General features: G+C 31.7%; 1 protein-coding gene across 1 annotated transcript; it reads right to left on the reverse strand.

Annotated features, from left to right (window-relative positions):
* Positions 1-499: 499 nt before the first annotated feature.
* LOC111419309 (phosphoethanolamine cytidylyltransferase) lies at positions 500-14,564 on the reverse strand. Its single transcript, XM_023052082.2, has 4 exons — positions 14,189-14,564; positions 13,813-14,130; positions 6,248-6,561; positions 500-1,260 (listed from the first exon to the last, which is right to left on the reverse strand). Exons 1-4 carry the CDS (start codon positions 14,248-14,250, stop codon positions 794-796), a joined length of 1,161 nt encoding a protein of 386 aa, XP_022907850.1. The 5' UTR covers positions 14,251-14,564; the 3' UTR covers positions 500-793.
* Between the last annotated feature and the right edge of the window lie 325 nt (positions 14,565-14,889).

Consider the following 14,889-nt stretch of genomic DNA (forward strand, 5'->3'; position numbering starts at 1 on the left):
TTTTTATTACACATGTTCGTTATATTTTTTGCCGAATGATTTTGATGTAAATATTAAGTAGCAAAGAGAGTAAAAACGACGTTTATTATTATTATTATGCGTAAAAAAGTATTATAGTGACTAGTATGAAAGCTAGTGATTTTTTGTTCTTGAAAATGTGTACTCAATTTTATTCCTAATTTCTTTTTTGAGTGTTTCTAAAATCTTAATTAAGAAAGGTATAAAAAAATTAAGACCCTGCTTATTTTTTTAATTTTCTACATAACATAATTTTCTTTTTAATCCAATAATGATTGTTAAAAACAATACAATTGTTGAAAATAAATTAAGTATCACCATTATTTTAATCAATTCGTTCTTGATACAAAGCTTATCATTGACTTTGGAATGAAAATGACTACAGTTTATTATTGTTTAAAAAAAGACAAGTTAAGACATACTACTTCATGCTTCACACCCCATGAAGTAGTATATTTATCAAAAAATAATGTCACCTAGATTAAATGTGTATTTTAGTTTTATTAGATTCGCCAGCGATTCCGAGTGCCTTTTTAGCCTGTGCACGTACATACAAGTTTGACTAGCGTCGTACAAGCGCTAAGTTCAGATTACCAAAGTGGTTAAAAGAAATCTTAAATAAGAAAAACTAAAAATATATAATAAAAATCATCCTGTTTAACTCAAAATTTGTCCGTAATTTTCTACTACTTTCTCCATGAGTTTCTTGTACACTCAACCGAGTCTCTCATCATCACAGACACCGAAATTTTGAAACGATCTTGCATTTTCCCCACTACTTATCCCCATTTGCAGTTATGAAATGCCCATTCTCACTGATGTGTCCATTGGCGGCGTGCCCGTTCATCACCTTTAATAATTCCAATTCCTTCTTCTCCTTCTTTTTATTTCTAGCTTCGTATTCCAAACGATTCCTGATGATTCGTTCCACAATTTTTTCCGTTGTCATATCATTTTCTGAATCAACCAGCAAAAATTTACCCAATTTCTTCGGTAACGCAAATGGATCACTTCCGTCATCCGCATCCATAACTTGTGTTTTCCCGTGAATGACTATGTCGATCTTAAAATGATCCAAAACATCTTGCGTCACTACGTAAGGCGCTCCAATAACCACTTCTGAGACGTATTTACATGCTAAAACGCTTAAAACCCGTTCGTGGAGATTCATAATTGGATAATTTGAACCTTTGTAGTGATTCACTACTGGATCTGTATGTAAACCAACAATTAAGTAGTCACCTGTAACAAAAAAAAATAAAATTTAGAAATTTAAATACAGGAATTTCCTCTTGATTTTTTATTTTTATTATCAATACATTTGACGTTTCGAACTCTTTTAGAGCGGTTTCTGATGATGAACTATTTAAAATGGTTCGAAACGTCAAATGTATTGATAATAAAAATAAAAAATCAAGAGAAAAAATAAAATTGTTTATTATTTTAACGTTGTTATTTTTATGAAGTGTTTTTAGGGCTTTTTAACGTTTTACATGAAAATTAAATGTATGATAAATCACATAATTGTGAGAAAATTAATTAATTATTGTAAAGCAATAAAAACAATATTGCTATTAGTAGATAAATATGTAAAGGTGAGTCAATGCACAGTGATTTTTGTTATCAATTATTGAAGTGTATTTGATTTGTTTTGGTACACTTAAGGTTTTTTGAAAGCTTCGCGAGATGAAATTTATTATTTAGACATTTAGTCTTAAGAAACACGCGTCTAAACCCAAATGTTTCTGGTTCTAGGTCTTGTGTTAGTTCTAGTGAGAATCATTCGGGTTTAGTGATAGTGCTAGTGCAATACTAGAACTAACACTAGACCGAGAACTAGAAACATTCGGATTTAGCCGCACGTCTCGCAAGACGGCTAAACCCAAATGATTCTAGTTCTGGGTCTTGTGTTACTTCTAGTGATAGTGCAATACTAGAACTAACACTAGACCGAGAACTAGAAACATTCGGGTTTAGCCGCACGTCTCTCAAGACGGCTAAACCCAAATGATTCTAGTTCTGGGTCTTGTGTTAGTTCTAGTGATAGTGCTAGTGCAATACTAGAACTAACACTAGACCGAGAACTAGAAACATTCGGATTTAGCCGCACGTCTTTCAAGACGGCTAAACCCAAATGATTCTAGTTCTGGGCCTTGTGTTAGTTGTAGTGATGGTGCTAGAGCAATACTAGAACTAACACTAGACCGAGAACTAGAAGCATTCGGGTTTAGCCGCACGTCTCTCAAGACGGCTAAACCCAAATGATTCTAGTTCTGGGACTTGTGTTACTTCTAGTGATAGTGCTAGTGTAATACTAGAACTAACACTAGACCGAGAACTAGAAACATTCGGATTTAGCCGCATGTCACTAAAGACGGCTAAACCCGAATGATTCTAGTTCTAGGTCTTGTGTTATTTCTAGTGATAATGTAAAACTAGAACTAACACTAGACCTAGAACTAGAAAGTATCGGGTTTAGTTTAATAAAAATATGCAATATAGTGACATGTTGCATTTTAGGTGAGACAAAGTACGTAGGTCGCCCTGGTTTCTATGGAAATATATTTATGTATAGTTCGTTTTTTTTCTATAATACTTGTGAATGTAAATTATTTAGGGTTTCTGTTGGTATTATCTAGGAGCCTTATAAAATTTATGTTGTTTTCATGATTTTTAGTAACATTTTCAGTAACTAATTAGTTGAGGTTAAAATACTAATAAATTTTTAGATAAATACGATTTCCACGAAGTACATATTTGTTGTAAAAACGTGCTACAAAGTAATTAATAGAATAAAATACCTTTTCTAGGTAAATAAATGGCAAATAAACACCCCACAACACTTTTTATGCACCTTTTCTTTTTGAATAACGAAAGCTCAAACGTCAATGTGACATATTTTCTTCAAAACATGATAAAACAAAACTCCCTGTTAATTTTGCCAACTTTACAACAATTTGACATTATAGAAAAAAAATGAACTATATGTTGCATTTTAAGTGAAATTGACTATATGTTTCTAATCGGAAAACGATTTTGATATCAGTTTAAAATGTAAATCCCCAAATACGTAAAATGGATGTTTTTATTCTGAGCAGCTATTTCTCTTATTTTTTTTACTACTCATGCGTATTACAATCTGGCCAACCTTGGCCAATCAGCAATTTTAATCTAACTTAATTTACTGAAAATGATAACAACTAAGATATACTCATTAGCTTTTCTTAAATTTTGTCATTTGAAGTACACCACCCTTGTTAAGTACACACACAAGCTCTACTTCACAACAACATTAATAGGAAGTTAACACCGAGTTCAATATTAACAAGTAGCTGAATGGCCGCGATCTTAACATGACAATGTAGCTTTTCTTCATGACTCTTAGTAAATTTCTTGATAGATTGGTTTCCGGCCTACCCGGCCATTTTTTAAAATCCGGCCGGATATCGGATAGTTACTAATTATTCGGCGATATTAAAAAACCTGGTACTTAGTACTCCACAATTCACAGGAATTAGTATCTCTTTTAGGTGTTGGACACTGCAGATAATAATTAAGTTTAACCCCAATAGGACTTTTTTCATTGAATACAACTTGTTTATATCAGGTTTGTCTTTAGCAACCTCATTGTAACAATTCCAATACGATGTTATATAAAACCTCTTGTTGCAGTTTCGTCCAGTTTCCTTCTCTTCGCTTGTAATTCATCATCATATTCATTACTAGCAGAACTGTCGTTGCTATCACTTTCGATTATTAATTAAAGTATCCTCTTCTTAATGCAAAAAGCCGTTTTGAAAAAACACTTTAGTTTTTGAGAAACAAATTTTTGAAATGATCGTCATTTTTTTCGAATTTTGCAATTTTCGTATAAAAATTCGTATAAAATCCATTTCTTGGAATACGTGTATGAAAAATTCCCAAAGTGTTAATAAAAGTGTCCTCTTTTCAATGAACCAACCCGTTTTGAAAAATAACTTTTAGTTTTTGAGAAAACAATATTTGAAGTTTTGATAAATTTTCGATGTTGCAATTTTCATCGATAATTTTTAAAATTGGCTATAAAATTAATTTCTAGAAGGATCCTTGTGGAAATATCACCAATTATTAATTAGAGTATCCTCTTTCTAATGTAACAAGCCATTTTGAAAAATAGCTTTTTGTTTTTGAGAAATAAATTTTTGAAATGTACAATTTTTTCGAATTTTGCAATTTTCGCCGATTAAGTTTTAAAAATTCGTATAAAATCCACTTTTTGGAATATAGGTATGAAAATTTCCCAAAGTGTTAATAAGAGTGTCCTCTTTCCAATGAACCAACCCGTTTTGAAAAATAATTGTTAGTTTTTGAGAAAACTTTAATTTCTTGAAGGATCCTTGCGGAAATATCACCAATTATTAATTAAAGTATCCTCTTTTTAGAGTTGCTTCGTTAGTTAAATCAGCATCAAAAAAGTTCATTTTGTATCTTGGATCCAAATAAGTTGACATATCTTATCAGTCAATACATGTTTCTATATCTAATTCCAAGCTGCTGTCTTTTCTTTTGAACGTGTTTTCCAACGGAACATCAAACGTTATACCTTTGTATTTCGCAGTGTTTGAGTATGGAACTATAGTATTATTGATATTTAACATGAATTAAACATAATTAACATGAATTGATTTGGTTTTATTTAGACCGATTCTCAATTTTTTAGTGCAGCTACTTGTTTTCTTGACTGCATTTCTTCATACCCCGTCATTTATCATATATACAGATTTTATTTTTGACATTTCATTTTCCTTTGGAACAATTACAGGACTATACTCAACAACTCGTGATCCCAAAGATAAAACAATGGCAGGAATTTTGCACCGTTGTATTCGAGTTGTGTCTGTAGCTTCAATGCAAGAATGATGCAATTTGATCTTTCAAACGTAGTAACGTTAGGCTTTCTGAAGCTATAATTTTAAGTCAGAATTAATTAGGAATTACGATATATCTAAGTTATCTTAAACATTTCAGAGCTACCACTTGCACAGAAAAAAAATGACACAAGATTTAAATCATTTGAAAACAAAGTCATTTAGTGGCAGAAGAGAAGGTGACGCGAGTAGGGCTTGACACAACCTGTTTATGTCTGAACTGCTTAATAGTAGGAATAAACTGATTACTATAAATGCCGTCAATTTCAGCCATTGATAATAAAGTCATCAATTCAATCAAGTTTCGAAGTTGGACGAAGTCATTCAAACCAAGGTAATATAGCGGATCGATATCATATCCGCTAGTATTAGTTGTTGTATAAATCTCTGCTAAGTCTATAAAATTCGTCAAATTCCATTGTTGCAAGATTAAAACTTCCGCAACAAAACACAGAAGAATTGACAGTATTCCTAAATTCAGACATATACAGCATATAGACATAGCCTAACATCAGTGCAAAAATTTAATAAATTCCTGATTGTAAAAACAAAGTAATTTTTAAAACATTACGTTATTAATTTAAATCAACGTGTTTACATCATCACCTTAAAGTAATTGACGTAAATCCCAAAACAATTACGTAAATGCATCCATCCATCCGGATTCTGATCAATTTAATCAGCATCGAATTAGAATTGAATGGTATGGGTTGTTAAATAAATTTGTATTTTTAATGAAGCTTACTATATGACCAGAATAAGAGATAATTTATTAGTCTCTAATTCATTATTCGGCTTTAATCAAAGACACATAGCTGATTTATTTTAATAGTACGATAATACTCAATAATCTTAAAACACGCCGATTTTTTTAAGATATGGCAAAGAACGTGCGGCGTCAGCAGTTCAAAACTAATGACCCGTACAGCTTTAAAATTGCTGTGAACCATTTATTTTGTGGAGGAAGTTATAACCTTAACTGATAATAAATTTCGATGTTTTATAATTAAATCGATATTTTCCTGTTGTTGATAAACGACATATTTTTTATATTTATCATTTTAATGTGTTTTATCATTGAAAACAAGAAAAATCTTGGGTACAATGTATATACATTTTTAACATTGACAAATATGATTTCATAAAAAATAATTTAAAATAAAAAAGACTCAATACTTTTTTTATCTTGCAAATTTTTTTAACAATAGAAAATTCCTTCACGTTTAAAATTTCATTAAACAACTTAAATTTGCTTTTGTAACATAACTCTACTTTTTTTTTAATAAAAGTTAATTCAGCAATAAATTTAAATCTACACTCACCGTGTTGTCTCGCTTTTTCTAAGAAATCCAAATGACCTACGTGGAACAAATCGAAAGCACCGGCGACGTAAATAACACGATCACCAGGCGCCGGTGGTTTTCCATCTGAAAATTGAATAATTTTTTGCGTTGTTGGTAAAAATTGAGAACATCCAGTCCAAGGCGATCGCGCATTCGAATCTTGTCCCATCGTTGAAGAGTGTTCTTTAGCTACATCGTATTCAAATTGTCCTCTACGGAAGTGCTGACGAGTCAATAGTAACATTCTGCCAACCAAATCTGTCGTTGAAACACCTGCAGTTCTTTGAACTTCACTGTAACGATTCAAAAAAAAATGTTTTAATACAATAAAATCGCAATATAACGGACAAAATATTTTTAAGTTAAATTATTAATATCTATTTAATATATCAGTATATTTAATTATAAATATTAGCACTCATAGATAGAATCCAACTCGGGTTATTCCCCAAATTGCTCTATTCCTTGTTCATAGATAAACTCGGGGTATTCCCCGAGTTGTCCATACGATGTATAAATCAATGCTACATTATAATTTTTATTGAACTAAAAGTGGAACTAACACTGACCGAGAAGTTTTAGGTTTAGTGTTAGTTCTAGTTTTAGTTGTTATTTAGCGTTCCACTTCCTTCTATGTATTAATGCGTTATATTGATATTTTACTGCCTTTATTTATTGTTTTTTGTAGTAACATTTTCGGAATTTGATATGAGGTAGTTAAAACAAACATTTGATAATCTAGAAAATGGTGGTGCAATAAGAGATTAGTATAGTACAACTCGTTTATATCTTATCTAATAAAACAAGTAAATAATGGTGCATTATGAAACGAAAATTATTTATGTTTAGTTATTTAAAAAACTTGTATTAAGCTTAATAAATTCAATTGAGACGAAATTCCTTAATCTTAAAACACAATACTAATAAAACAGCACGTTTGAGATAACATATCAATATTAATTAAAAATTTCTGACTTAAATATTTGTGGAAGTCGTTCTTTATTCAAACCTTCGTCGAAAGTATGATCCAATAGTATGTTGTTATCTATGAATGAGTACATCATTTCCTTCATGTTAATCTTTTATCACTAATAATAAGGACGAGCGCATTTCCGACCTAAACTATTAATTATCCTCGGAATGATTCAGCGGCATTAGTCGAGGCCACGTCAGGTAACTTTCTTATAAATATGGATGGTATTGTATCATTATTTATCGAGAATTATAGATTCGAGAAAATTCTGTCGCAACCTTAAAATTACAAAAAAATCTTGTTAAAAAAAGCAAGAAAAAAGATTATTTTGGCCATAATCGCAAAATTAAACAACATCAACAAACCTTTAGCCCCAAAACCAAAGAAACTTTTAAGATTAAATTATATTAAACTTTAAAATTGAAGAAAAAACAGGATATAATTATAAATTATTAAAAATTAACCTTGAATTTCAAATCAGACTATCTCAAGGTTTTTTCCTCGCAGCTATAATTTCCTTTAACAAATTATTTTTAATGGGATCATCGTCCAATAGAAAGATCAAAATGAAAATTGCTTCGGCAAGGAGTTCATTCGAGGTTGTATGGACCGATAAACCGAACACATAGCGTGTTCGGAATCGTCCAATCGCCGTCTACTATCACCTATCTCGTCTCTCTGAACGTCACACAAATTTATCTGGACCATGGACCACCGCAATTGCTACGCGTTGTTTACGATAGGGGGTCGTAGAGGTCGAGGATTCTTCTTCCTCTTTCTTATCACCAATACTCTCAAAAAGAAAAACGCAAAAATTACAACCTCAAAACCATCATATGAAAAAGTTAAAAAAAAAAAGAATCTTATTTTAACCAAAATTAAAATTTGTAAATCTTGTAGATGATAAAAAAGAATTAGTGAATGTTGTTTCAAAAATAGGCTTAAAAGTTCAGCCTATAAAGTGTGTTATAAATAGATGTGAGAATAAATCAATCTTTGATATCGTCACCATACGGTTCATTGCTGATTTGATTGGTTCAAACTTCCAGAACATTCTAATCAGTATTAAAACTTACTTTTTTATTTGAGTATTTGATTTCAATTGACCTATCACAAAATGATCTAAAAAAATCTAAATAAGTTCGACCTTCGTTTCACTTCAAATCAAGAAGTGACTATTTTTAGTGTCAGAAGGATAAATCGCAGAAGCAAATTATCTAAAATTAGATGGTGATTCTTCGTTTTAATTTTTTTTTTGCTACCCGTAATAAACCTAAATGACGTTTTTGAAGTAGTAAACGTAAATAACCACTCATACTCGCATACTTAGGGTAATTAAAAGTGATTGAGTGGCATATAGAGATGAGATGAAATTAAGATTATATAAAAAAAAAAAATGATGACTCGTTTATATGCATATAATATCTCTTTGGAAAGTTACATTGCGATCTTAGCGATAATTAAATCGTGTAGGATTAGATTTTCGCAACAATATTGTATTGGATTAAAATAAACCGTTTTTATTTTTGTACTACTACCTTCGAAATAAGTGTCTTAATTTGTAATTTGCGCATGTGGCAAGATTTCAAGCATTTTATTATATAATTTTTACTTTAATATTTAAAATTTCATAGACAAAACTGTAGGAGTTATAGATTTGATTAAATTACATCAAATGTTTGTTATAAAAAAGTATTTTTTGTCTATTAGGCGCTATTCATGAAATATTATTCATGGAAATTTTCCACATTTGTTTGTTGGTTTAGTTATGATAGAAATTAAACGTTGGAAAATTTCCCAGAAACCTAGAATTTGCTACACAAGTCCCACTGAACATGGGTAAAGTTCACAACGAATTAAATTACAATAAACTTTTTTTAAGAAAGATGAGGAAAAGATTATGAAGAAACTAAAAACTGATTGAAGAGGAAGATTAAAACAGTTTGTTCGATAGTTCGGAGAGTTTGTTCCAAGAGATGCGATGAAAAACCACAAATACGCTGAAATTAAGACACTGCAGTATGTTTAATATTCGAAGATTAAAACTGCCCGAATTAAATGTCTGGGCCATCTGGAACGCTTGCCGAAACACCCAGATGTGAAGAAAATATACTGCCAAAGACCAGTAACAGTGGTAAGATGACGTCGAGGAGGATCTTACAGGACCATAGTGTCAATCTGACGATAATGTATCATTCCCTATTCATTAAGCAGAAAGCTATTAATTTTTCCTTCCCAAATCTTCTCCCGTTTACATCAATTTTACTTAACAAATTTTAAACTAAAACGCTTCCATCCAATAATGTGATAAGAATACATTGATAAGCGAATCAGACAATGAAAGTAATATTTCTAACTTATCAGGCGACGATATTAATGGAGAAAATAAAGATGTTTCATGTAAAAAATTAGATGAAAAAAAAATTAGATGAAAAACTAATACCGCGAGATTTTTAAATTGCTGTAAATTGAAGGAGACAATTTCTGACCATTCTAATTTTCTTGTAATAGAAAGTTCTTGATCTTGTTTCAGCCTAAGTGTTATACAGTTTAATCCATAGTAATAATCTAATTTTGCAAAAATGATCTCATTTGAGGGATTAGAAACAAACACATAATGCAGAAATAATGAATTTTTGCTCTTCAAAGTCTACAAAGTGTTAGTAAGCGGAGAGAATGTATCAAAATATGTCAGAAATTATACGGGAACTCCATACAACAAAAATTTTCTGGGATGCAATAATAAATATTTTCGAATAGAATGCACATTTTAGACATCTTTTTTGTCTTTTCCAGGAATGAAACCTATAAGAAACTACGCTTTTTCTTCTTGTATTGGTGTCACAACATTCATTGTAATTTTGACAGGTAAAGTTGTGGATTGTTGTCAAATCATCTTACTACAAATCCTACGATGTTGGGCCGCTTAATATTAGGAATGGAAATAGCATAAGTGTTTCGTGACACAAGCAAAATGCTTCAACAGAGTGTATGGGTGAATTGCTTCAAAGGTAAAACAAAGATGTAAGACACTGTAGCATCTATGCTGCAGCATTCTTCTATAATAATTACCAAGGAAGAAGCAAAAGAATTGGTTAATATTCCGTTTCTCAATGTATTTCTGAGGTTCCCAAAGAGTTCAACTCAACAATTAATGTTAGCAATTAAATAAGTAGGATTTTGATATCCTCAACGCTAAACAATACTTTATCGCCAACCCAAACATTAACCTTGAGATGGTGCACGCGGTTCGAAACAAATTTAAACCCAAAAATTGACACTAAAAAACGATTACAATTCTATATCACATGTCAATAAGAATTTAAAATCGTAGTGTTACTAATTCAAAAGTACAATACACACAATATTTAACGAGCAAACAGTTACGTCAAAGTAATAACACGGAAAATGGAAATAATACATAGCGAATGTACACTTGTAAACGAATAAAAGAGAATTATGAAAGAATAAACGTCGATGAAAGAAACGTAACTTATAATTGAAACGTCATAACACGTGTGTCGAGGGCAAGTTGAAAGTCAATTAGGTAATTTATTTGCCCTTGTTTTGTATTTGATTTAGTTCGAAATAAAAGTAGGTGTTATAGGTAATATGGATTTCTCATTAATCATTATGTCTACTATTATGTCCCACCACATTCACAAGATACGCTACGACGTTGTGAAATATCCAAGATAGCTATATAACGACATGTATAAACAGGGTGATTCTGAACCTATACGCATAAACTTGGGGATATATTCCTCATGACAAATAATGACTAATAGGTGAAAAAAATTGTAGCAAACGCTTTTTAGTTTCCTAGATATCCATGAAGGTTTACTTTCAATGAAGAAACACATAAAACACTTTAAAATAACATCATAGCAAGTGTTCGAAGTTATTTCCCATACCTTGTATACACAATTGGGCCCGCCGAATCCACGATCTTCCACAAGCGTGACTTAAACCATGGTGTTTGGTTTAATTTAATTGGATTTCGCAATTCTTGCTCATTATGCACTTTAGTGGCGCACACTATGATTTTTAAGTCACTTCAACAATAAAAATCCAGAGGATTGAGGTTGGGTAAATTATCGTGCATAAATTGTAAATAATAAGCACCAGTTAATCGATTATCCAGAATGAAAGGGCCAATTCATTCCAAGAATGGAATGAGATCTACTGGTAGTAGGGTTTGTACACGTTGCATGTGATATGGATTGTGCCTCAATATTCGCCAAATTGTGGATTGTGATACCCCATGTTGCTCTGCAAGTATTCTAGTACTTAGGCCAGGCTGCTCTTCGACGACATTCAAAATCTCTTTTTCGACATTGACAATGTGTAAAGGTCTAACTGCTCTGTCAATGCTTAAACCAGAAAGTTGTTTCATGTAGTGGATTCATGTAGACGAGAAATGGTTTTACCTCACAGATGAACCACACAAGACCTGCAAAAGTAAGCGTTTTCTCACAAAAGTAATGTTCTTAGCCGCTGTAGCTCGTCCACGTTGGAATCATTCTGAAAACAAGAACTTTGATAGAAGACTTGGCATTTGGCCTTTTGTATTTTTGGAACCTGCTAAACGGAGCAGTAAAAATCGCACAGTTGAGACCATTGAAACGAAAGTGGTTTCTAATGTCGCCATAACATGATTATTGGAAAATTGTTGCCGAAATTCAAACAAAATGGCTAAGATCCGGTCGTCGCCATACAATTTGGATCCAGGAAGACAACGCTAAACCACACATTTTACCTGGTGACAATGAGTTTAATGAAGCTTCAAATACAACTGGGTTCAAAATCTAAATGTTATGTCAGCCACCCAACAGTCTTAGATTTAGGCTTTTTTAATGCAATTTAGTTATTGCAGCAACAATCGACTTGCAAAACTTTAATACAATAAATACTTTAAACAAAGTCTTCCTTTTTCACCAACAGTGTATGGTAGAAACCATGAAAGTGGACGGATGCAATAATTACATAAAATAATATAATAGTCAACTTCCTATTTTTATGAACTTTCTTGATTGTGCCCCCTCAAGATTATTTTGAAGGAAATGAACCTCAAATATGGCTCCAAAACAGGAACAAGAAACGTTCAGGGCTAAGATTAAAGAATATTTTGTTTAATTTAATCCATACTGATACTCTCTTAAGGCGGCTACACACGTAACTGCAAACTTGACAAGTATGCATGATCAATCTTTTTGTACAAGTATGCTTTGGCGTTTGTAGGATAATTTTGCACAAACATTTTGCTTGTGCAATCCGTTTGATGATGGATTGAATTTTAATCATGCAAGCTTGCGCAAGCGAAACCGCACGTGTGTACCAAAAAACCAAAGTTTCTTCGTTCATTCTGAGATAATTATGCCAGTTACGTGGATATATCTTCAATTCACTCAGTAAATTAATAAGGGAGTAGGTTTTTCTTTTCAATAACCACTCTTTACACTATATATCACGTGTCTTCTTCCGCGTTTTCCTCTTATGGACAAGACAAAAACCAGCCAGTGTCAGTGACGTCATCGTCGTTCGAGCTCGACTTGGTCCAAGTGCAAACTGGCGCTTGTTCAAGCATTCTTGTATTGTGTGAAGGTAAATTTTACATGCTTGTAGAAAAAGATTGATCATGCATGCTTGTCAAGCTTGCAGTTACATGTGTAGCTACCTTTACAACAATTTCTAAATTCTATATAATAAGCCGATTATGAATATTGTATTGCGACATATTGTATTGTGATAGTCTCATTGATCAGATAAAATATAAAATAATTATGTAGTATCATCTAAAATGGAATTTTTACCTCCCATGTACAAACAGAAGATAATTATTTATCCTTATCTCATAAACATTAATATTTAACACTTAAAAGGAACAAGACGTTTTGGCTATTGATAACCTATTCCTTTACACACAAATATTTATATTACACAGAAAATATTTGTGTTATGATTACTATAAATATTCCAAATGCAAACATCTTTTCCCTATTTTTAACTAATTCATGAAGAAATTGCTTCTCAATGAAATAAATACGTTACGTTTCTTTTTTATTCTTTATCAAATAATTTTAAATCAACTTATCAAGATTTAAAAGTATATATAAATAAGGTAATAATGAATGTAATCTTTATCAAGTACTACAACCGATGATGAGTATTACTCAGAATTTTATTAATAATCAGTCAACATAAGAATTTTTTTTAGTCAAGTTATTCATTAAAAATTGTTGATTCACAAATATAAGCAACAAAACAGGAAATTATCTTATTTTATGTTTCTTCCATTCCTTTTTGTTCTGTTTACTAAAATTCCATTATGGAAAGTTACAATTTATAACAATATATTTACATATATTGAAATAAAAAATACAATAACAATAATTCAGTGAAATAAAAGTATTTACCAATAGGAATTTAAAAACATGTAGTTTAAAGTTGTTTCAAAAATATGCCATTGTATTGAGGCAATTAAAAAATTAATGCAGTTATAGCATTGTATTCAACAATGCTCAGTAAATTTTTATGAACATAAAATTTCCACACACTTATATTAACTTACCTATATCTTCCAGCAGCCTTAACAAGATGATAAGTGTCCACACCATCAGCAGTCATTGTAATATCATCCCCATGACAACAAAAATCACAATTGTGCTTATCCAACGTTTCTAAAGTGGTCACATAAGGAGCCCCTTCAACTACTTCATCCACCCACTTGATTCCTTTAACCATTTTGTACCTTTCTTCCTGTGTAAACACCGGTGGGCCTTTATGCTTGGTAATTTCTTCATCATTATGTATCCCAACAACCAACCAATCTCCTAAAGCTTTAGCTTGTCTCAACGAGTTAGCATGTCCAAAATGTACCATATCATAACTTAACAAAATTTGAAATTAAAATAGGAGGAAAACGCTTACAACTTTAAATATCTTACCATCCATCACACCAAACACGAACTCCCTTCTTATCACCGTTACACTTGGACGTTTCTGGCATATTGACTTGTTTCCAGAATTCGGAATCGGAATTAAATATTATTTTAATGTATGTGAGGGGTTACACGGTGTAATAAAATCCGACCGAACTGAAACGTTCACCGTTTTCTTTCTAAATTTGACGTCTACCGTGTCATTTATAAATAAACTCCCACCACCAGACCGTGTGAGATAAGCAACCAATTTTTTGTTGATAACGTGGGTACGCAGAAAACGCAAAACGTTAATTGAGGGAATTCATTCAACGAAACGATGCCGCCGCGCGGAGACCGTGCCCAAAAGTAAGCAAATTGACCGACAACCGGCGTGTACACGCGCATGCGGTTTTCAATCGCCAGGACAACGTTCGATTTGAAATTTTTCGTGGAGGAGGAGAACAACACGTCATCGTATGATTTTAATTTTATGATTCAAAAAAAATCACTATATTTAAGCTTAAATAATATTATAGGGCATACAAATTTTATATTTTGTGAATCATTACGAAATTTTTCACGTATAAGTGAATACAGAACATTATGCTGATGATATTTGACCTCATAGTGATAATTATGATTTAAAATTAATGGTGATAATGTACTGTGGGTTGCAGCCATTCAGCATATTTATGTATAATTTTGTATTTAAAGTTAAATTTTGG

Source organism: Onthophagus taurus, chromosome 1, assembly GCF_036711975.1.
Source record: "Onthophagus taurus isolate NC chromosome 1, IU_Otau_3.0, whole genome shotgun sequence".
NCBI lineage: Eukaryota > Metazoa > Arthropoda > Insecta > Coleoptera > Scarabaeidae > Onthophagus > Onthophagus taurus.

Bases quoted from the DNA above. Each gene is read 5' to 3' on its own strand.
- LOC111419309 (XM_023052082.2), bottom strand. From the start codon at position 14,250: ATGCCAGAAACGTCCAAGTGTAACGGTGATAAGAAGGGAGTTCGTGTT. The intron at 14,131-14,188 runs GTAAGATATTTA...AATTTTGTTAAG, and splicing joins CGTGTTTGGTGTGATGGATG to TTATGATATGGTACATTTTG. The intron at 1,261-6,247 runs GTGAGTGTAGAT...TTTTTGTTACAG, and splicing joins AGAAAAAGCGAGACAACACG to GTGACTACTTAATTGTTGGT.